The following is a 22,809-nucleotide window of genomic DNA, read 5'->3' on the forward strand; positions in this document are numbered from 1 at the left end:
CTCAAACTGTGTATTTTCTTTTCTTCCTGAGTGATGGTAACTAAAGATGAGGAGGGAAACAAATTTTACTCAGACACAAATTGGTGAGTGATTCTTACAGCTTATGACAAACTGGTGACCGCTAACTTACCACACTGGTACTCCCCTTCTTTGTTTAGTTTATAATGCAAATAAACACAGATAATCTCTCGTTCTTTATTACCAGGGAGTGTCTGTAATTAATCCACCATCAACCACTGCAGCAGCATATATAAGATAGTGAGGTGGAGAGTTATGTCATACTTGACCCTGCCTTTATAAATTACAGGTATATTCCTTCCACACCCATTGAAATAATAGTGAAACAAAACAGTTAAGCTTTGTTTTCCTCAAATCTGACTTGATTTAAAAAATTTTTTTTTTACATAACTGCTTTTATGACTAGATAACTTTTCAGTGTCCGACATTGTCATGGAATTTTAGATCTGCTTAAAGCTGCAATAATCAATGTTTTTATATTAATGAATCACATGACTGCTTGCATATGAAAGTGTGATTTGTAGTTATGAACACAGAATTATCGGCCAACTCTGATTTATCCCTCTACAGAACTTTATGGCATCTTTTTAGTCATTGTTTGCTTGTACCTAAGCTACTGAACTGCTTTTTGTAGATGTTTATAATGAAAAAGCTTTGATAAACCCACTGTACACGACCTACCCAGGATCAAAAGTGAACAAATGGCGCCAGGTACTGTTTGTCTTTCTTTAGACTGTTTCATAGGATCGCTTATAAACTGCTGCCTGCTCTCATCATAAGACGTCATAACTGGTTCCATGATGTCAGCAGAATGCAGTCAAAGGTCAGGCTGCTGACATGAAACAGGAAGCTTAATCGTGTTATCCAACATCATAAACACGCACTTAGTCAGTTGAGCAGACCTAAGTTTGGAAGATCACCCAGTAGCATGTGTGCAAGTGTTGTTTACAAGTGTTTATTTTCATCTTTAGCTACCATTCAGGCAATTCTTTATCAGAGCCGGACAAACAGACGCCAGCAAACAACCAGCAGTGACTCCCATCTCTGCCAAGAGTACTTTTATGACTTCAAACCCACACAACCAGAGGAGTTTCATTGCAATTTAGTGCAGATAACTCATATATGCACACATTATTGGAGGGAGGCTTCCCTTAAGATTTGAAGTTCAACTTCTAATCTGACAAAGAAGATAACCGGCAGTGAAATTTGCAGTTCATAGAATTTCATTACTGACAGTGGAGGACCACAACCACAGAATCCCTACAGTGTATTACTCTGAATATTACTTAAATGATAACCACCAGCCAGAAAATTAAGTATATCGTGAGAGAAATGTGGTCCTCCTTCAATTCAAAAGATAGTTAATCTCATATTTACATCTTTATTGCAGTCATAGTCCATGAGATGCCCAGCAGTGTCTCCTCTGATCTACACAATCAGGGTCCAAAGGCTGCACATAAATTTGTTACAACACTCAGTGTATGACTGTTTAATGTCATTAAATGAATATGCTGTTATTGCTCTAAAATAATCTCAGAAATGTATTTGAACATGACTGACATTGATTATTCATATTAAAAAAAAGAAATGGGATCAACGTGGCCGGGAAGACACCCACTTGATGACGAGACAGATACTCTCTTCTGCCTAAGCGATTGGTTTCCTTTCCTCTTCCTTTCTGTCCAAACAGTTCAAAGTCAAAGTGCCATAAAATCAATCCGTCAGTCGTAGAAGAGACGGATTCAAGAGGGCGTCAAGGCAACCAGCAGCTCTACGACAGGCTGAGAGAGTGTGAATTAATGAAGATCACTGATCAAAGGATTGTTAGGTAGACCTCTTAATTGTTATGTGCATGTAACATTAAATGCTTTGTTATTCTGTTAGCTTTGTACAATGTAACCGTGTCATTGAGCACAACAGTGGGCTTCGTTATGAATAATGTTTAACACAGCCGAGAGAAAAGCTTCTGGTTTAAGTTTTTAACAATGATGAAAGCGTAGCTGATTTGATGCAGTCAATCATTTTCTTTTGAAACTGCAACTCCTCACATGGATTTCTTTGTTCAGGGAGTAGGAAAGCCGCAAACTGGCGATGCTGAGAAAGGTAAGGATGAAGAAATTCAGTCAATACTGACTGTTGAATTATGAGTATGGATTTTATTGTTAAGAATAGAAAGCACTATATAATTCAGTTGTTCCTGGATGTTGTGTCACAATTCCCTGCAGTTATTCATTGCAGGGAAAACTATAAAGTATGGTGCCCCATCATAAATTCTGTATTCTGAAGGACATTTAAACATGTTAGTGTAGTAGTTTATTAACATTCACTGTGCTCTGTTTTCAGGGGGAGTGGGTTTGGGTGGACTCGGCTGGAGGGGTACCCATTGGAGCGAGGGTCAAAGTAACACCATCTGGCCAGCGGTTACTGGTGGACGATGAGGGAAAGGTAAATGCCCTTTGGTGGCTTATATATTGAGCAAGATGAAAATGTTGTGTTGTTCGCATCAAGCAACATAAAACCATACACCTTCAAAGAGTAGTTACATTTCTTACCTTGACCTCTGCCAGGAGCAGAGTCTGTCCCTGGAGCAGGAGGCCTCTCTCAGGATCATGCACCCTACATCAGTGGAGGGTGTGGACGACATGATCAAACTTGGAGACATGAACGAGGCGGGCCTCCTCAGGAACCTGCTGCTCCGACACAAACAAGGCATCATCTATGTAAGGCACATGTGTAACAAAAGCTGTGGTCTGCCTTTTGAAAGTGAACAACCTGCCACTGGGGTGAAGGAATTAGACTTTTGCAAGAGTGACAGGATGCATCATCTCATGCTATTTGTTACACTTGTTCTTCAAGGGCTACATCACACACTTCACAAAAATACATGTTTTTGAACTTGCCTTTGGTGGTAGGTTAGTTTCTTTTGGGTGGGGTGGAGGTCCTGAGGATTTGACTTTGAGATGGCCTCAAAGATTTCTGCAGCCACCCGCAGTACAATAGAAGTGAATGGAATTTTTTTAGGTCAAAATATTAAAAGTTTCTTTGAAAAACTTGATAGTAATGCCCTTCATAGCTCCTCAGGCTAAATCACAATCCTTACTATTACCACAAAATCCTGCACACATCCTGGACTCCTGGAATTTATTTACATGGTTTCTGTCATCAGACTTTAAGTAAAATGTTTAAACTCATAAACACAGCCCAGGGATAAAATAACTAATCAGTGGGTGTGGATTATCCTGTGCACCTGGGATAATTTCTGGAAAGACATGTTGCATATGAATGTGTCACATTTGATATTTTTCAATGCTTTGAGCATCTCTAACAAAATCCCCATCATCATTTACCATTGTATTGGAGTGGCAGCAGAAATCTCAGCAGCTGTTACCTCAAAACCTGGGTAAATAAAAACAAAATGAACTGCATAGAGAAATATGTTTTTTGTGTTATTTGGTTGACCTGACCCTTTTTAAAACCAATACAATTGCTCCACACCAGTAAATGACTTAAATCATTATTTTAACCTGACCATCCTTCTTCTGATTGTAGACCTACACAGGCTCTGTGCTGGTGGCTGTGAATCCGTACCAGGATTTTCCGATATATTCGGGTGACAAGGTGAGACTGGTAGTAACATTCAACATAGTACTACAGTTGCAAATCATTTTCACTTTCCTCTTCATCAAAGGTTACAGTGATGTGTTTCATGTGCGCATCCCGTTGTCCTTCAGGTAAGGTTGTACCATGGACGAAAGCTGGGTGAACTCCCTCCCCACATCTTTGCCATTGCTGAATCCTGCTACAGTAACATGATACGCAACAGCAAGAACCAGTGCTGCATCATCAGGTCAGAATAAATCACACACCCAAAAAGTCATGATGGCTTGTTAATTGTTGCTGACAGGCAGTAGTGGAATAAAAGAAATGATGATCAGTCTTTTTATTTATTCTATTTTGCTCTCAGTGGGGAATCAGGAGCAGGCAAAACAGAGAGCACTAAGCTGATTCTTCAGTACTTGGCAGCAGTCAGTGGTGAGCTCTCTAAACAGCAGATTGAAAAGCAGATCCTGGAGTCTAACCCAATACTAGAAGGTACCACATCGCACATCTATGCATAATTCACATGCAGTCATACTTGACAGACAAGCAACAACTGCCTTTAATAACACACACACAAAGAGAATAGGAAAAATTCATGCTAAGTGTTCAAACGTTACTGTTCTGTCCCGTACAGCATTTGGAAATGCTAAAACAATCCGCAATGACAACTCCAGTCGCTTTGGGAAATATTTGGAGATCTTCTTCAATAAGGATGGAATGATTGAAGGTGCACGTGTGGAGCAGTATCTTCTGGAGAAGTCTCGTGTCTGTCATCAGGTGAGGTGGCTCCGTCCAAACAGACCCTGTTCTTCTTATCTCTCCAGAGGGCAGATCCATACTGCAAACTATAAAATCAAAGTGCAATCTGCATCTGCTGCAGCGCTGGTTAAATAAACATGCTGTTATCATTACAATGGGCAATAAGCTCGCAGCGGCCTGTAGAGGAAACAGACCATTCCATTTTGCCTGCTATCTCCATAGGCCACTGTGCTGAGGAGTAAAACTATCTCATTTGTCTGTGTTCATTTACAGCCCACATGACAGAAAAGTTTATTGGATCTTTTCGTAGCAATAATAGATCATTTTTGCCTCTTCAACCTCAGGCCCTCGAGGAGAGAAACTACCACATATTTTACTGCATGCTGGCTGGGGTCACAGCAGAGGAGAAGAAGACTTTGAATCTTGGAGATGCTAAGGAATACAGATTCCTTGCCAAGGTATTACAATAGCTTTCTGTCGCTCATTCTCTCACTTTAACCAAAAAAAGTACATATCGCCTACCCATAGTAAATAATCTCCCCTCTCATTGGCTGTAGGGTGACTGTATCGTGTGTGAAGGCCGAGATGATGCTAAAGACTACAAGCGCATTTGTTCTGCGATGAAAATACTGACCTTCTCAGAAAGCCAGTGTCAGGAAATCCTCAAGCTCCTGGCAGCCATATTACACCTGGGCAATGTCTGCTTCGAGGGTGAGTGGAGGCAGTTAAAAAACTATCTGAACAGACTTTGAATTTAATAATTATATTTGATGTCATGAATATCTCAACAAAAATGTTGATAAAACAGAGGGGGAGCATACGAGCAACAGGACAACTCAACTATAATCCGAAACTTAATGTATGCTACATTATGGTTCAGTACTGAGCAAATAAACACACAATAAAGAGCTGGCACACATTGTAATTAGCAATAGCAAATTACAATGTAAAAATACTCCAATGCAAGTAAATGTCTTGCAATCAGTACAATGTAAGCATTTATAATGTTAACTGTCAGTGTTATATTACCATCTACATCTTATATTATTGAATCGTCATTAGTGTAGCATTAATATAAATTAACAGCATTTTATGTTGCAGCTTATTGAGGTGAAGCTAATTTAAATTTATATACTGTTGGAAAGATTAACCTAAAGTAATGGACTGTATTTTACAAGCTCACCATAGGTTTTGTATAACATAAGTTAAGCTAATATATGCAGTGCAGTGTACATCTGATATGTAGAGTGGAGTAAAGGTATAAAGTAGCATAAAAACTTACTTAAGTACTGTACCTCAAAATTGTACTTAAGTACTCTACTGAAGTAAATGTACTGAGTTACTTCCACCACTGTCTTTGCAACACAATGAACTACTGTTTCTGTTGTTATATTTGATCTTGTGTTCCCACCAGCCAACACACAAAATAACTTGGAAACCAGTGATGTCAGCAAGTCAAAACACTTCAGCATCGCAGCGTCACTACTGGAGGTGAGCACTTTATGTTCACTTTTTTTGAGACACAATGACAGATCATTATTCTGCAGCATGATATGATGACTGTTTTTGTCTGTTTTCTGCAGGTCCAGAAGACTTCCCTGGCAACGAGTTTGACCCATCGTTCCTTCATGACCAACAGAGAACGGGTGACCAAACCCCTCAGCTCAGAACAGGCCTCTGACTGCAGAGATGCCTTTGTCAAGGTAATAAAGCTGACCCAGTGATGGTAAATCAGAATGGTGTGCATTTCCTTATTGGTTCCAGACCCAGGGAATTTACAAGGAAGTGTCCTCACTCAACAGCATAAAGTGGTGTGTGTGTGTGTGTGTGTGTGTGTGTGTGTGTGTGTGTGTGTGTGTGTGTGTGTGTGTTTCTGCTGGGTGGGAGGGCGGCGGTTTCAAGGGATTTCAACATCAAGTCACAAAAACACTTGCTTAATATTCCTCAATTTATTCAGACTGATTACTCATGATCATAAGATCAAATTTAACTATAATTTGTGTCTGATCTTTCAGGCAATCTATAATAAGCTGTTTATATGGATTGTTGTGAAAATCAACACCGTTATCTATAAGAGGTTGACCAAAAGCCTCAAATCCTCTCACCTGTCTATTGGCCTACTTGATATCTTCGGTTTTGAGAACTTCAACACAAACAGGTCAGGACATTTTTTCACACGTCCTTCAGGCTGAGTGTATCACAACTTTAAGGTTACTAACAAACTGAACAAATGTCACCCTGTTGTTTTGCAGCTTTGAGCAGCTATGCATTAATTTCGCCAATGAGAAGCTGCAACAGTTCTTCGTGGGCCACATCTTCAAGCTGGAGCAGGAGGAGTACCTGAAAGAGGACATTGTCTGGAATAACATCAAATTTAGTGACAATCAGATGATCCTGGACCTGCTGGCTGGGAAACCCTGTAACCTGCTGGCTCTGATTGATGAAGAGAGCCATTTTCCAAAGGTGGCTGCGCTATACTGTGTTGCTTTTTTTAATCCAGTCACAAACATTGTTTAAGAAATGTTGCTTTTACTGTAAAAATGCCACTTCAGTCAAGTATTTTTGCTTGGTTTTAATCTAAAGTATTGTTTGGTGTGTCACAGGGCTCAGACGTCACCCTGCTGAACAAGATGAACCAGCAACACCATGGGAACAAGACCTACATCACCTCCAAAAGCGAATATGACACAGAATTTGGGATTCGCCACTTTGCTGGAACGGTTTGCTACAACTCCAAAGGTACAAAAGCAAAATCACAAGCAGTCCTACTAAAGACTAAATGCCAGCTGTGAGGTGCTCAGTAATGTTCTTTTTTCCCTTAAGGGTTCCTGGAAAAGAACAGAGATGCTGTCAGTTTTGACGTAATAAAGATGATTGACACATCGACCAATAAGCTACTTCGTCAGATATTTGAGTCTGAGCTTTCAACCAATGGAGTGAAGATTGGTAACAACAAGAAGGTCATCATGACACCTAAGAGCTCTGTACGGGTATGTAAGAATAACCTCATCAGCATGTCATGTAGTTTCACATTGCCACATCTGTCTTTCCTTTTCTCTAGTGAAATATCATGCAAATGGGGAGAATTCCTCAAAATGATCTCAGCTCATTTGCAGATATTTCACTTTTATACAGAAAACAATATTTTAGATTATAAGACACTCGTTTTGAAGGACATTTGTTGGTGGTCTACACTGGGACACAGTCGACACTGTGACACCGGTGTGACAGTTGTTACTGAATTGCTGACTTGGCATCATGATTTTAGTCTCTTCTCTGTCATCCGTGCAGGCCCAGACTGACAACCGTAAACAAGTGCCGACGCTGAGCGGCCAGTTCCGTCAGTCTTTGGACTCCCTCATGAAGACTCTGTCGGCCTGCCAGCCTTTCTTCATCCGCTGCTTCAAACCAAACAATGACAAGCAGTCTGAGGTGAATGACACAAGAGCAGCGACCGCAGTATAGATAGCCTCATATAGCACACAATGGTTTCTATGTGTAGTCTTTTTAAACATAACTGTGTCATTGAGCAATTATGTGTGATTAACAAATAAGGTGGGGGAGGAGATGAAGAGAAACTCTATTTTGTGCAAAAGTGGTAGTAGTGTTTGTGCAAGTGTGTACCAACATATAAGATATTTCCCTTAAATCCTGTTGTTTCATGAAATAATGAAGATGTCTACCTCCCCTGTCTGCATTTGTTTCTTTCCTCTTTGGCTTAACTGAAGAGGATAAAATTAAATTTCCCATCTGCCTCTCAGCCCCTCTACCATCTGCCCTTGCACTGGATAAACAACAATCTCTTCCTGCTTTGTGCCATAAAGCAATTGAGCAAATTTCCTGGAAAATATAACCTGCTAACACACATTGCTTTTAACTGGGAAGCCTACCTTTCTCTTGGATGGAATCACCATTTTGTACCAAGATTCATGATCCCCAATGGATGACCCGCCCTTTCACCATCACTTTGGCAATTCTCTTAGTTTTCTTATTGAGCCACTAGCAGGCAAGTTTTCCCTATTCCTGCGAAATATCTCAACATTTGCTTGATGGATTGGCAAAACCTTTTAGACAGACATTCATGGTTCCCAGATGATGAATCCTAATTAATTTGATGATCCACTGACTTTTCCCCATGAGGTTGACATTTGTCTTTTTGAGTGAAATTTTGCAATTATAGGTTGGATTCCTATGAAATGGAACACATTAATGTTCCCCTCAAGAGTTTTAATAACGTGTGAGCTGTTAACTTTTAGTCTTAATCAGAAATACTTTATTGATCCCCGAGGGGAAATTCTTTTGTCACAATTCCACACTTGTCAAAGGTAGATAGATAAAGAGTATATAAATATAAAAGTATAAATATAAAATATAAAGACAAATATAAAGGATTGTGGGTATGTACAATATTTACATTATTAGAGTTATTATGGTGAACCAAAAAGGATTAGTGAATAAATAGCAGCAGAATATTGCACATTAATTATTATTACACAGATAATATTGCAAAAAAATGGATAATACGGTCCAGTTTCTAAGTATCCGTGTGTCAGACACTTAGAGGGAGGAGTTATAAAGTTTGATGGCCACAGGCAGGAATGACTTCCTGTGGCGCTCTGTGGTGCATTTTGGGAGAATGAGTCTTGCACTGAAAGTGCTCCTGTGTTTGAGCAGCATGTCATGGAGTGGGTGGGAGATATTATCCAAGATGACACGTCGTTTGGACAGCATTCTCCTCTCTGACACCACCGACATAGAGTCAAGCTCAACCCCCACAACGTCACTAGCCTTGCAGATAAGTTTGTTGAGTCTGTTAGCGTCCGCTACCCTCAGCCTACTTCCCCAGCATGCAACGGCAAACAGGATAGCACTGGCCACCACAGACTCATAAAACATCCTCAGCATCGTCCTGCAGATGTTGAAGGACCTCAGCCTCCTCAGAAAATAGAGACGACTTTGGCCCTTCCTGTAGAGGCCTTGAGTGTTCTTGGCCCAGTCTAGTTTATTGTCCATGTGCACTCCAAGGTATTTGTAATCCTCCACAATGTCCACAGCGACCCCCTGGATGGAAACAGGGGTCACTGGTGCCTTTGCTCTCCTTAGATACATAACCAGCTCCTTAGGGTTTGTTACGTTGAGCTGCAGATGGTTCTGCTCACACCATGTCACAAAATCCCCCACCACAGCTCTGTAATCAGCCTCGTCACCCTTGCTGATCCATCCAACCACAGCAGAGTCATCAGAAAACTTCTGAAGATGGTAGAACTCTGTGTGGTAGTTGAAGTCCGTGGTGTAGATGGTAAAGAGGAAGGGAGAGAGGACTGTCCCCTGCGGGGCCCCGGTGTTGCTGACCACGCTGTCTGACACAGTGTTGCTGGCGCACATACTGTGGTCTGCCAGTCAGGTAGTCAACAATCCAGGACACAAGGGGGGCATCCACCTGCATCGCTGTCAGCTTCTCACCCAGTAGGGCCGGCCTAATTTGGTCAGTTCTCTGGTTATGACTAAATAACTGCAAAACTAATGACATTTCCATCAGCCCCAGCTGTACTTTGTGTATAGTGCCAATTAGGAAATGTTAGCATGCTAAACTAAGACGGTGAACATGGCAAACATTTTAGAGTTGTCACGATGAACGTGTTAGCATGAAGTAATTTTGCTGTTGCTGTGACATACACAGAATATTCACAACCGCTTTAATCTGCTCTCCTCTAGTTTTTTGACAGAGAGCTGTGTATGCGTCAGCTGAGATACTCTGGCATGATGGACACCATCCGCATCCGGAAGCTGGGATACCCAATTCGCCACACCTTTGAGGAGTTCCTGAAGCGCTACAGGGTGCTCCTGAAGACAACCATCTGTGACCCCAAAAAGGTTAGTCAAAATGTTGCCCTGTTGATGATTACAATGTTGACAGTCGATTTCATAAATTGCTGCTAAATATTACTCATGATAAAACTGTAAGTGCCATTATGATGGCCACAAAGATGGTTTACTTCTTTATTGCCTTTCCCCCTAGAGGAACTTGGGCTGTCATTAGCGTCTCTTCAGCATCAAATCAATTCTTTATTGTCTCTCCAGGAGACAGCTGCTGCCTGTTGTGAAGCCATCTGCAAGACAGTGATTGAAGGAGCAGACGAGTGGAAAATAGGCCGGACCAAGATTTTCCTGAAGGTGAAAAACTTATAATTCAAAACAACTGTTTTTGAGACAGCAGAGTATCACTGCAGATTAACAGTAAACAGTATTAATTTCCACTGGCTAAGTAGTATCAGTATTATGAGCTAGACCAGCATCTAACATCAACTGTGGACATTACATTCTCTCTTAGATGATTTGTGCACTGTTTAATTATTGCAGTAAGCAGTTTGACTTCTGATTGCTAGGATTTTCTGGACAAATGAAAAAGTAGTCTGTGTCTTTATTCACTTTATTTTAGGACGCCCATGACGCTGTCCTGGAACGAATGAGGGAACAGGAACTCAGCAGGATCGCTCTGGTGATCCAGAGGGTCATGATGGGACACAAAGACAGGTGCAGTTTCCAAGAAGAAGAATAAAGTCACATAGAGATTATGAACTCAGAAGTGAATGATGTCATTGGTACCATACATTGTGTTTGTTTACATTATCTGAACAGGTCTGTGTATAAATATGCTACAGATGTAATTTTATTGATATACGTGCTGCCAGATCAAGTAGGGTGTTGTAGAAAAAGACATAAAGAGTGTCAATGATTAATTAAGGAGTATGCTTTACTTTTCTTCTTTTTGTAGAAAGTCTTTTCTGAGGAAGCGGAAGGCAGCTGTACTGTTGCAAAGGAACTGGAGAGCTTACAGACAGGAGAAAATACAAAGAAAGGTCTGATGCTTAATAAACTTTTACAGAACACAGAGTGTGCAGCTGACATAATGCTCTGTCCTTGATGTTATGCTATACAAGGGAAACTTTTCTCATTTCCAGTGACCATGTCCTTTGTGTGCACTCTTGCACCAACCAGGTCCAGAAAGGCTTTGAACGGCTTGCATCAAAGATCCGTGGCAGGAAGCTCCGGTTACATTACCTAAGACAGCAAGCAGCAGCACTCACCATACAAAGCCAGGCATGTACTGTAGATACTGTAAATTAGCTTACAGTGTTGCTTTATTCATATTTCACTGTCACAGGTTGAAAGGTAAGTTAGTTAACTATATGTTTACTATACATACAGATGCATCTCAAAACAATTTAATGTCATGGAAAAATTCATTTTCTTCTGTAATTTATTTCACAAAGTGAAACTTTCATATATTTAAGATTCATTACACTTAAAGTGAAATATTTCTAGCATTTCTATAGCTTATAGCTTATAGCTCATGGAAATCAACACTTCAGTTATGAAGAATTTATGATACAGAAATGTCGACCTGTGAAGAACTCAAATCAGCTTATTAACTCAATGAACTTTTTCACGATATTCAAAGAAGGCATGTAAAAGGCATGTGTTAAGTTTAATAAAAACATTTGCAGGGTTTTTTTTTAGAAATGGAAATCAATTTCAATAGTATTTTTACGTGTTGAAAGTATTCTAAATTGCACAGTATGTATTAAGTATATTCATGTGATTTAATAAAATGATTAATAATCTATGATTAACTGTAGGTACGAGGGTACCGGGCGAGGAAGGACTGGACACAGAAGAGAGAGGCAGTCATTCTGCTACAGGCTCACACCAGGGGACTGCTGGCCAGAAGAATAGCTGAAAAGATGAGGGATGATGTAAGATCTCAAAGTCTTAGAAGTGGTAATAAAAAAATAAATGTATTGTATCGTATTGTATTCTGACACCTTTTCACCCCCTCTTTCCTATCCTCTCTCCACCCAACCCCATAACAGGCCTCCCTTTTACTCCTGGAGCAACAGAACCAAGAGCGAATTGCCTCTGAGCTTCAGCAACGTCTGAAGAAGTTGTCACTGCAATCTGATGAGGAGCCTGAGCCAGTCGTTGAACAGGATACAAAGGAGTACACATACGATCTCCAGCCCACACCTCCAGTGGAAGACGATGAACAGGAAGCATCAGAATCAGATGAATTTGAGGTTTGGCTGACATCTGCTAATGTTACATTGATAGGTGGCTTGCATTTTACCAGATATTATTAACTGACCAACTGAACCTCTGATATTAATTCTATTTTGACTGTTAGATGAAGAGGAGAAGCATGCCAGAGCCAGTGGAGGAAACATCTGTTGAGATTTCAGAACCTGAAATCATCGCTCCATCCTCAATCTCAACAACCCCTACCCCATCACTGGAAGAGGACGATGACGAGTTTGATGACGGCACGGACGATTTTTCATTCTACAAGTTCAGCATCCTTCACTTCCAGGGCAACGCTACCCACGAGCACATCACCCAGAGACTCAGGCAGCCGCTTCTGCCCCACGATGACGAGGGCGACGCACTGGTGAGAGGGCAGAGAGGAAGCAGAAACTGCTTTCTTTCAGTCAGAGATTTCCATCTTTTGCCAGCGCTCATTCCTAGGTTCTCCTCTCATTTCCCTCCAGGCATGCCTGACTGTTTTTTGGATTATACTGCGTTTCATGGAGGACATGCCAGAACCAAAATCTGTGGACACGATGTCTCAAGAGGCCAGCACCATCTCGCGTCATATGCCTCAACGGCAGGGCAGGAGGCTGAGCCACCTGGTGGGACTAGATCAGGTAATATGGTCACGTTGTTACATGTCAAGAGTAAGGATAACGGTACACTTTGCTGCCACTCGTGATTCATGGTGGTTGGAAATAGATGCTATAATAAATAATGAGGGCTTATCGAACATTTGAATTATATATGATAAAATATACTGGCCCAGCTGTATAACAAACAGCTTATTTTCTGCTTCTGTCTAACATAGAAGGTCAGCTAGAATGTCAAACCTTCGTCGTTGGTCTCACCTTTAATTGTCACGTCTTTTCTGAATAGAAAATACTGAGGAAGAACAAGAAAAAGCTTGGAGGCGGAAACAGAAAAGCTTCTGCTATTCCTGAGGAGGTCAGCACTAATGTTGCGACAATATCCATCATTCAATCCTTATTCCTGTGTTGATTCATTAGGTGTGCTAACTGCTCTTTTTGCTGTCATCTTTACCAGCCAGAGGACATGACAGAGGAACAGGACATTTTGATTGGAGAGGGTCCTACACTGGATCGGCCACTCTCATCCCAGGAAAAACTACATATCATCATCGGATATGCTCTATCGAGACGAGACATAAGGTAAAAAAAGATATTTGTTCACATGATAGTGGGATAAACAAATATGTAATGTCTGTATACAGTGAAGATTGTGCAGCTTTGTATCATCAGAATTATATTATTCCAGTGTTTGTCTGTCAGTGTTTTTTTTCCTGCATTAATATTTTAAACACCTTGTGAGCTCCTGAAAGATCTTGTTGCACATTGTTTAGTTCTTCCTATACTGTATCTGTCTTGTTTAACATTATCATCCCTGTTTTTTCCTACCTGTGCAGGGATGAGATATACTGCCAGATCTGTAAGCAGCTGGTGAACAATAAGAACAGGAACTGCCGTATGCGAGGCTGGACCCTTCTTTCCCTCTGTCTTGGGATCTTCCCCCCAACAGACCTCTTCATGAAGGTCAGTCTGCAGCAAGTCATTCAGTAATGCTGCAGCTTGCAATCAAGAGACTCGTTTTCCTGTTTATTGCATTGTGTAATTAAACCTCTGTTAATTACCAGTCTGTCACTGTATTGCTTCTGCTTTTATCACAAATATTTTTTTTAAAATAAACACAGTTACTTCTAGTAGTTCACGCCCACCCACTGTTTTGGTATGATCAAAGTAGTAGAATAACTAAACTAAATAAAAACACTCCGGATAAACATAAAATGTAAAAAAGTGAGTTAAATTACAAACAACCTCTGAATACTGAATCTAATTATTCTAATTATTTTAATAAAAAAAAATAGATGGAAGTCTGTGAATACAGAGGGAATCTTTTCCCCAATCTGAAATGTTAAACTTTGCTATCTATAACTTTACAATATCCAAATACAAAACAGACTAAAGTAATGTTCAGTAGTTGGCTGCATGCTCCTGATTGCTATCAGGAATACAGTCACAGTAAGTGGCTTTTATAACTTGGGCTATGTCAGCATTTTAAATAAATCACGTCAGTTACCAGTTCTTGTGTTGTTATAGCTGAGATACCTGAAACAGTGTTGATTCCAAGGAACCCACAACGCAGTCTGCACTCATTTTATTAAATTTTTATTTTATTTTTCTGTTCATACATGAGATAATTGTGCTGTGTCCATTTCTTCTTATTTGGCAATATATTTTGTTAACCCTGTTCTATTCTACTCCACAGTATTTGGAGAGTTTTGTCCGCAGAGGGCCGAGTGGTTATGGAGTATATTGTACTGAGCGGTTGTGTCGTATAATAGCCAATGGAGAAAGAAAAGAGTTGCCCTGTTGGATAGAGCTACAGGTAGGTCTTGTTGTTATGTTAATGTTTTTTGCCCCTGGTGGTTTCTTCATCGCCGGTTTATTGTTGGAAGCTAAATATTTTCATGAGCAGCACACCTCGGCTGCCGGCTATTAAATTCCAAATTTTTGGATTGTTTTCTTGATTTCAATGCAGTCTCATCTTCCTTCTCCCTACTGACAGGCTGCCAAGTCCATGGAGCCCATAGACGTGTCTGTGACTCTAATGGATGAACGTACTGTCAGTGTACATCTGGACTCAGCCTCCACCTCTGCTGAAGTCTGTCGGGCTGTGGCTGACAAGATCGATCTTCAAGACACATATGGATTCTCCCTGTACATCAGTCTCTTTGAAAAGGTGAGCTGAACTTCCTTGTCTCTTGTCTCCTCATATCCTTTCAGAGCTTCCCTACCTCTATATGAATACAGAAGTGTACATGCTTTAGTTATCCCATATACTGTGAATCCAGTTTCTGAGTGTTGTTGCTAAATTCCAGTAGAAAAGATTGTATAGAGCCGCACTCAACTCAAAGCCTGTTGGTCTTTCGTCTCCAGATGTGGTCTCTGGGCAGCTGTGGGAAACATGTGTTGGATGCAGTGTCTCAGTGTGAGCAGGAGATGAGGAGGCAGGGCAAGCAGGAGAAGGACGCCCCCTGGAGGCTCTCCATCCGCAAGGAACTGTTCACACCCTGGCATGACTGCACACTAGATCCGATCAGCACGGACCTAATCTACAGACAGGTCATCAAGGAAGTCAAGTCGGGAGAGTACACCAGTGAGAAGGTGGGACTTGGGAGTAAAAAGACTGTAATAAGTACACCACATACTCATCATACCTTCTTTCCTAATGTGTAGCTAAAAGAGAAATGTGACAGAAACCAACGTTTGTCTAGGCATGGGGTGTATTTTATTTAAATATTGCAAAAGCATTAAACTGATACTCCTTAGTGTTTCACCATCCTTTCATATGATAATGTTGAAGTTATTTAACAGTCTTTTTCTAACTGCCTCTTGGTGTGATGTCACACTAGGAAAAAATAATGATTTTGAGGTTAGCGTCCCATTAGGTATGGTCTTGTTTCTGGTTGACTATGGTTGGTTAAGGCCAGCAAACCTTTCTGCAAATCTGAGTTGCGGCTCATAAGCATTTTGAAAAATAAACCTGCTTTAATCAATATTTTTCACATTAACAATGAGTCAAATGACTATGTGTAATGTGAGTGTGAGTTGCTTGTAGTGACCAAACTCTGCAGTTCCTCTAAACTCTACAGACCGTTCTTGCACCTTTCAGCTCATTGTTTCTGTTTTATGTCCCACAACTTCACTGTTTTGGTTCACTCTCTCTGACTGCACTGACCCACTTTACGCTACCTTTCCAGCACCAAACTTCAGACAGCCAAAGTTAGCAACTTGCTTGTGAACATAGTGGAGCATTTAGCAGCAAAAGAGCCAAATATTTCTCAGGAGCATGGGAGAGAGCACATCAGAGCTAAAAATAGAGTGAATATTAGACTATTGTCAGGTGGCCTGAAACACACTTCCAAATGCTAATGTTGCTCCCCATCTGCTAGATGTGTAAATAAGCAACTGTTAAGTGTTGTGTTTGTAGCTTGTTTCCACTGTTGCCAAGCAGCTTCAAAATCACTTAATGCAGGTTTAATGAAAAAAGCAAGAATAGAAAATATTGTCCTTATTCTGGACTGTTACATTCACCCTGTCCCCACTATTAACATGTAGCCTATTAGACAGCAACAGTCTGGGATCCACTGTGACTTCCTAATGGTAGACATCAATGTTTTGCTCAAGACCTCTCCTATTGCAGCACATTAAATGATACCAATGTCCGAAATCATAAGCAACAAAAAACTGTAAACCAATCTGTGGAAACCGTAGCCAATAAAAATGTATTGCATCTCTCAGGAGGATGAATATGTCCAGCTGGCAGCAAAGCACTATTACATCGAGTTTGGCACGGTGTACAACAAAGACAACGTCCAGAAGGTGGTTGAGGATTGCATCGCCACTCCACTTATTGAGAACAAATCTATGACAAAGTGGATCCAACTCATCAGCGCAGCTCACTTACAGGTAAAGCGCATGCAGTCAAACAAAAGGAGCATCTGTAACATGACTAACAAACAAACTGGATTTGTGCAGCGTTCTAAATTATAAATGCATTTATAGTTTTATTTATTTTCGGTTTTATTTCTATATCACTTGGGCACAGTAAAGATGAGTCACCTCAGGATAATTCTTACATCCTGGTCATATAGGGTCCTTATGTCAACGGGAAGCAGGGAACAGAAAGCGTAAAAGGAGAGCTGGTCGACGGCGCCCGAGAGAAATGGCCCCTTTACTTCTCCAAGTTTTATGAAGTTACAATGTTGTCAGGTTAGTCAGCTTACATTTTATACACAGTATTCAACATTGAATGTATGTTTTTTTTCCCCCCGAAAGGTCTATGTATATTTCCATTTGTCTTGTCTGTAAAGGGGTGATAAACAACATATCCCTTGTGCTGCTGGACTAATATGAAGTTAATGAAATGTATGTTATGTGAAATGTATATGTGGTGCCACACACTACTATATTCCTGTAAATCAATCATTCATTTGAGAAATGGCAGACCACTTATCCTTGCTTCTGAAACATTTGCATACCCATACCTGTCCACAGGACCTCCTTTGCCCAAAAGCAGGTTTGTTGTGGCTGTAAACTGGAATAGCATCCTCTTCGTGGATGGAAGAGACAAGAAACTCCTTGAGCTTCCTTACCTAGAACTAAAGGAAGTACGCATGATCAGGTATGGATAACTATAATAATTTTTATTTTTAATTTACTCCCTTGCAAAATTTTAATTTGAGTTTTGATAAGTTTCAAACAAATAAAACCATGTTTATAACCTCTCTAGTGACAACCTTTTCAGTGGTCAGACAGTGAGTTTGGCCACAGTTGGAGGAGAGTTTGTGCTGAAGTCTGGGGAAGCTGCGGACATGGCGTCACTTATAGAGAAAAACCTGGAAGGACTGAGACAGCGCTCAGTGTATGCACTGGCTCAGCATGATAACAGTAAACCAGGTAAGGGTCCACAGCATGTACAGTGTAAGATAGTAGGCTCAAAGACACTTACACATACATGCACACAAACAAATGACTTGTCACATATTGTGCCTCTGTGTCTCTCTCGCTCTTTCTACAGATGACCCCATGTTCCTGGTTTGTAAACGAGGGGACCTGCTGGTGGTAGAGAAAGATGAACAGTCTTCTCCTGATAAGAACTGGTTCAGAGCAACCAACCAGCGGACCAGTAGCAGCGGTGCGGTTTATAAAGATGCTGTGCAGTTTCTGCCAACTCTCAACAGGCCCACAGAAGAAATGCTGGTAGAGTTACCTTTATTTGTCATTCCTTTTAATTATTTGCTCAAGAGGGTCACATATATGACGTATCATTTGTCAGATCTATAAATGCAGTGGTGGATCCATGAGCATGATGGTTCACATGAGCCCCCCTTGTGGTGTAACTAACTAAATGCTTCTGCCCCATCAGGAACTGCTCAGTCCAGGCCAGAAAAGACTTTCAACAACACAAAACGCCCCGCATAGAGATGAAACAGTGGCTCCTGTCTCTTTAAAAGAGTTTGCGCTTGAGAACTTCAGGTAATAATATCATGAGTCACTTTATAATTTGGCACTTTTCAAGTATTGAATATGCATCTGCAGTAACCGTAAGTGTGTTATTTGGTTGCGCGGTGGGCACAGCAGTGATGCTGAGCATATTTAAATATATTTAGACATCATACTGTACTTACATGGCTTTAAGTTATTAAATGAGTGGCAGTTTATTTTTAATAAGTGGGATTATTAAATTTTTGAGCCCTCACTGTGTTTCCTCCGTGCCACAGGCCTGTAGGTAAAGATGTCGGTCGACACGGTGCATCCAAAGCGGTCAGCAGGGAGAAGCTGTGGGCTTGTTCCAGAGAACCCCTCAAACAGCCGCTGATGAAGAGCCTGGCTCGCAACTCTGAACTCAGCAACCTGGCCTGCAACGCCTACACTGATATCCTTGAGACTCATGCGTCCCTGTTGCAGATGAGGGCAATTTTGGACACAGATCCACTCACATCCCTGTTTTAATAACAGCTGTAAAATTAGAGAATGGTGAGATGCTTTACTGTTAAAACCCTCAAATTGTGAACCTGGTTCAGGGGATCTTCCAAATTATACCCTGCTGTTTTTTTTCTCCTATAGGACGTTTTTCCTGTTTCACTAATGCAACGTGTAAATTAATGTGGATCAAACTGCTTTAAAGGAAAATATCAGAGAAGAATGTTATTTTTACACATGATATTGTTGATTCCACACAATCAACTCTCTGTAATCTGTACCTTTTTAGAGGAAAGAGCGCCTGTGTAATACTGACCATAGTCTAGTTTCCTTAACCTCATCCAACCTATCCTGAAGTACATGGGCGACTACCCCATCAAACAAGCTCGCAGTCCTATAGAGCTGACAGACCAGATCTTTGGTCCAGCCACCCAGCATGAAGCTCTGCAGGACGAGATCTACTGCCAGATTATGAGACAGATGACCAACAACAACAACAGGTGCTCCCTCAGTGTGTAATTCTGTATTTTTTTTTTAAATCACACAAAATCAAGACTCAACATATTCAACCCTCTGTGCACCCCCACCCCTCAGGTTGAGTATGGACCTTGGGTGGCAGCTGATGTGGCTGTGTACAGGCTTGTTCACGCCCAGTCACAATTTGTTGACACACACTAGGCGCTTCCTGGAGTCGCGCCCCAGAGATGTGCTGGCTGCTGGCTGCCTGAAGAGGCTGCAAGGGATGCTCAGGTCAGGTTACTAGTATTTAGAGGAAAAATGCAGAATGCTCGCTGTGTTAGTCATAATAAGGAATGTAAAACAAAACTCTGCTTTCACCATAATATAGAATAGGAGTGAGCTGTGGTCTGTGTATATTTGTGAATGCACAATAGATTTATCTGAGTGCTTTGTACCCTCAGTAAGGAGCCCAGGAAGTTTCCTCCCCATATGGTAGAAGTGGACGCCATCCAACAGAACAGCACCCAGATCTTTCATAAAGTCCACTTCCCAAATGACACTGACGATGTAAGACACAACGTTCTCCTCTTAAACACTTAGATGAGGTGTCAGTTTGTGTGCAGACTCTCAGCAGTGTTCATTTGACTGGCACTATTTTTCATCTTATTATCATATTATATTTTTTCAACATGAGATTCCAAAATGACTTCCAAATTAAAGTTAATATCGTTACACAGTGCATTTAGATTTCTTCGTGAGTTGCTGTCCTTGCTGTTTTGCAGATATTTGAGGTGACATCGACAACCACAATCAGAGACCTGTGCCGCAGCATTGCCTCTCAGCTCAAACTGACCTCAGCTGACGGATATGGCTTGTACCTGAAAACACCAAACAAGGTAGGGCTGGGTGATTTGTTTGTTGATTCATATTTTTATTATCATTAATTGCATTGTAATGTGACAGAAAAGGTAAAGATGCTATGAGATATATTGCTTTTTATGTAGATTCAGGGCACATTTTGGGGTTTAGTTTGCACTGACAATATGACTCATTATGATGAAAACTAAAAGCTGAGACAATGAGGTCATGTATTTTAATCTGTCCTACACTGGTGAACTTAAAATCTTCTTCTATCCAAGGCCATGCTCCTACCCTGTTTACCATACTGATGTTAACTCTGTTTTTAATTCTTAGGTCATGAGCATGGATGAGCAGAAATATTTCTTTGACAGTTTAAGGCAGACTTCAGACTCCCCTAAGAAAGCAAAGAAAGTTAAAGAAGGTAATGCATCATACTGACTCCTTCGGTTTTTATATGTCAGTGCTTCTCTGTATTTATAATTCAAATCTTGCTTCCTAGCCAACCAGGCCAATGTGCCCTACCTGGTGATCTGTAAGAGAAAGCTCTGGTTCAATGTGAGCCCGGGGAAAGACCTGGTTGCAGACCTTACTTTCCATTTCCCACAGGTATTCAACCAAACCCTCTCTTCTGCTGGCTTTTACTCTTATTCGACACGCAGGATTGTCATGATACATGAACTCCATTTTACCTGCATATAGGAGCTGCCAAAGTACCTACGGGGATACCACAATTGCACCAAAGAGGACATGACCAACCTGGGTGGGCTGCTCTTCAGAGCCGAAGTAGATTCTGACAGGTCGCAATTCGTCATGATTCCCAGAATGCTGAGGGAACTGGTTCCTGCTGACAAGATAAAAATCATGTCCCCTGAAGAATGGAAGAAGGTAAAGGAAGAGATGTGCAGAAGCACACATTTAGTGTCCAGTGTAATAGGTGCCCACTGAAAAAAAACTTTGTCTTCCACTTGCAGCACATTATCTCCTCCTACAACAAGCAGAGTGGCATCACGGTGCAAGAGGCCAAAATTGCCTTCCTCAGAGCCATTTCAAGTTGGCCAACCTTTGGTTGTACCTTCTTTGAAGTTAAAGTGAGTCATCAGGATGAAGTGACTGCAAAGTTGGCTGATAACAATTTGAGGAAACTGTTATGTCATATTGTGTTCTCATTTGCATTTGACTTTGCAGCAAACGTGTGAATCTAGCTACCCAAATACAGTTTTGATTGCCATCAGCAAGCAAGGTATCAGCTTAATAGACCCAAAGACAAAGGTATGCCCAATAATAATCATTATATATGTATTCTATGTATATAATGTATATTAATATATCATGGTGTGTGGTAATAGTAAGTATATAATTTCTGTTATTCAAGTCTAGTCTGTCATATTTCATCTCAGTTTGTGATACTTTTATGCTCTCTTATTTGGGGTTTATTTTCATTGGTAACAAACCATTACATGTGAATTAATCATACTGTGAACCTTTTAGGAGCTGCTGGTCATGCACCCGTTCAGGCGCATCACAGAGTACCACAGTAGTGGCAGCTACTTCCAGATGACCATCGGCACCCTGGTGAGGGGTAACAACTTTGTCTGTGAGACCTCTCAGGTGATTTGGCTGTCTTTCAAATTCAATTTTACAATGCCCAAATGTTACAGTACTCATTATTCCGTACATCAGTCTGTCCATTCGTGATGATGAACCCATTTCCCGTTTTCAGGCCAACACAATGGAGGACCTTCTGAGATCATACATCAGCATGTACGAGGAACAGAGGAGGGCCTTTCAACCAAGGAATCGCATGTTTCATGAGTCTGCAAGGGCAAAAGAATAGACTGAACTGCTGTGATTTACTAGATGCACTCTTGATCAATATCTTTCCCTGAATGTATTTGTATACTTTAAATGACAAATTGGTCCCTACAGATTATATTATATTATATAAAATATGACAGTGATATTTGAAATTAGAAGTATTATATTGTCATTTTTCCTTAATTGTGCCATTGTGAGAGTGAGAGTGTCTAGAACATGAATTGAGATTCACGTAAATGTAATGATATTAAACTTTAACTATCCAAGATGGAGTAATTTATCTTAAGATATTGCAGTGATTTAAAAATGATAATTCAGTATGTTGCAGTCACAGAGGAGTGAATACATTTCCCTGCTCCTTTATTATGTTGTCATTTAGCTACAGCAGATTAAGCCACTGTTTTGCCTTAATTTGATGTTTTCATATTTTTTAATGTATTGAATGACCTCTGATTTCATTAATACTGGGCTTTTTTATACATTTCAAGTTTCATCACTCTGAAAATGAAAATATCAGCGTTTTAATTCAAGAAAACAGAGTATTCGTTTTCTTTTCACCATTAGTCCCATATTGCCCTTTACATTGTAATCTTTTCTATCTTCATTTTTCTTCTTTTTTATGGCAGCACAATGCAGCCTCCTATTTTAGAGACATAAAATGCATGTTAACAAACTTTGTTGTTTAATGGGCTTACACACCATACAC

The 22,809-nt window shown here is 40.6% G+C and overlaps 1 protein-coding gene across 1 annotated transcript; it reads left to right on the forward strand.

Moving 5' to 3' along the window:
- Window positions 1–2,109: 2,109 nt before the first annotated feature.
- On the forward strand, window positions 2,110–22,551 carry LOC123972520 (unconventional myosin-VIIa-like). Its single transcript, XM_046052046.1, has 49 exons — window positions 2,110–2,121; window positions 2,362–2,463; window positions 2,586–2,738; window positions 3,568–3,636; window positions 3,750–3,865; window positions 3,983–4,110; window positions 4,253–4,395; window positions 4,722–4,835; window positions 4,935–5,088; window positions 5,792–5,868; window positions 5,961–6,080; window positions 6,393–6,535; window positions 6,630–6,840; window positions 6,981–7,116; window positions 7,201–7,367; window positions 7,669–7,809; window positions 10,093–10,251; window positions 10,459–10,551; window positions 10,817–10,911; window positions 11,153–11,237; window positions 11,377–11,478; window positions 12,018–12,134; window positions 12,252–12,455; window positions 12,563–12,823; window positions 12,924–13,079; window positions 13,342–13,410; window positions 13,510–13,634; window positions 13,889–14,015; window positions 14,749–14,868; window positions 15,049–15,222; window positions 15,420–15,647; window positions 16,785–16,952; window positions 17,138–17,255; window positions 17,541–17,667; window positions 17,776–17,942; window positions 18,064–18,245; window positions 18,412–18,521; window positions 18,767–18,921; window positions 19,315–19,468; window positions 19,563–19,718; window positions 19,889–19,994; window positions 20,210–20,323; window positions 20,622–20,709; window positions 20,788–20,894; window positions 20,988–21,173; window positions 21,260–21,376; window positions 21,474–21,557; window positions 21,777–21,896; window positions 22,009–22,551. The coding sequence occupies exons 1-49, from the start codon at window positions 2,110–2,112 to the stop codon at window positions 22,120–22,122; spliced, it is 6,474 nt and encodes a 2,157-aa protein (XP_045908002.1). The 3' UTR covers window positions 22,123–22,551.
- Window positions 22,552–22,809: the final 258 nt, after the last annotated feature.

This window comes from Micropterus dolomieu, linkage group LG06 (assembly GCF_021292245.1).
Source record: "Micropterus dolomieu isolate WLL.071019.BEF.003 ecotype Adirondacks linkage group LG06, ASM2129224v1, whole genome shotgun sequence".
Taxonomy (NCBI): Eukaryota; Metazoa; Chordata; class Actinopteri; order Centrarchiformes; family Centrarchidae; genus Micropterus; species Micropterus dolomieu.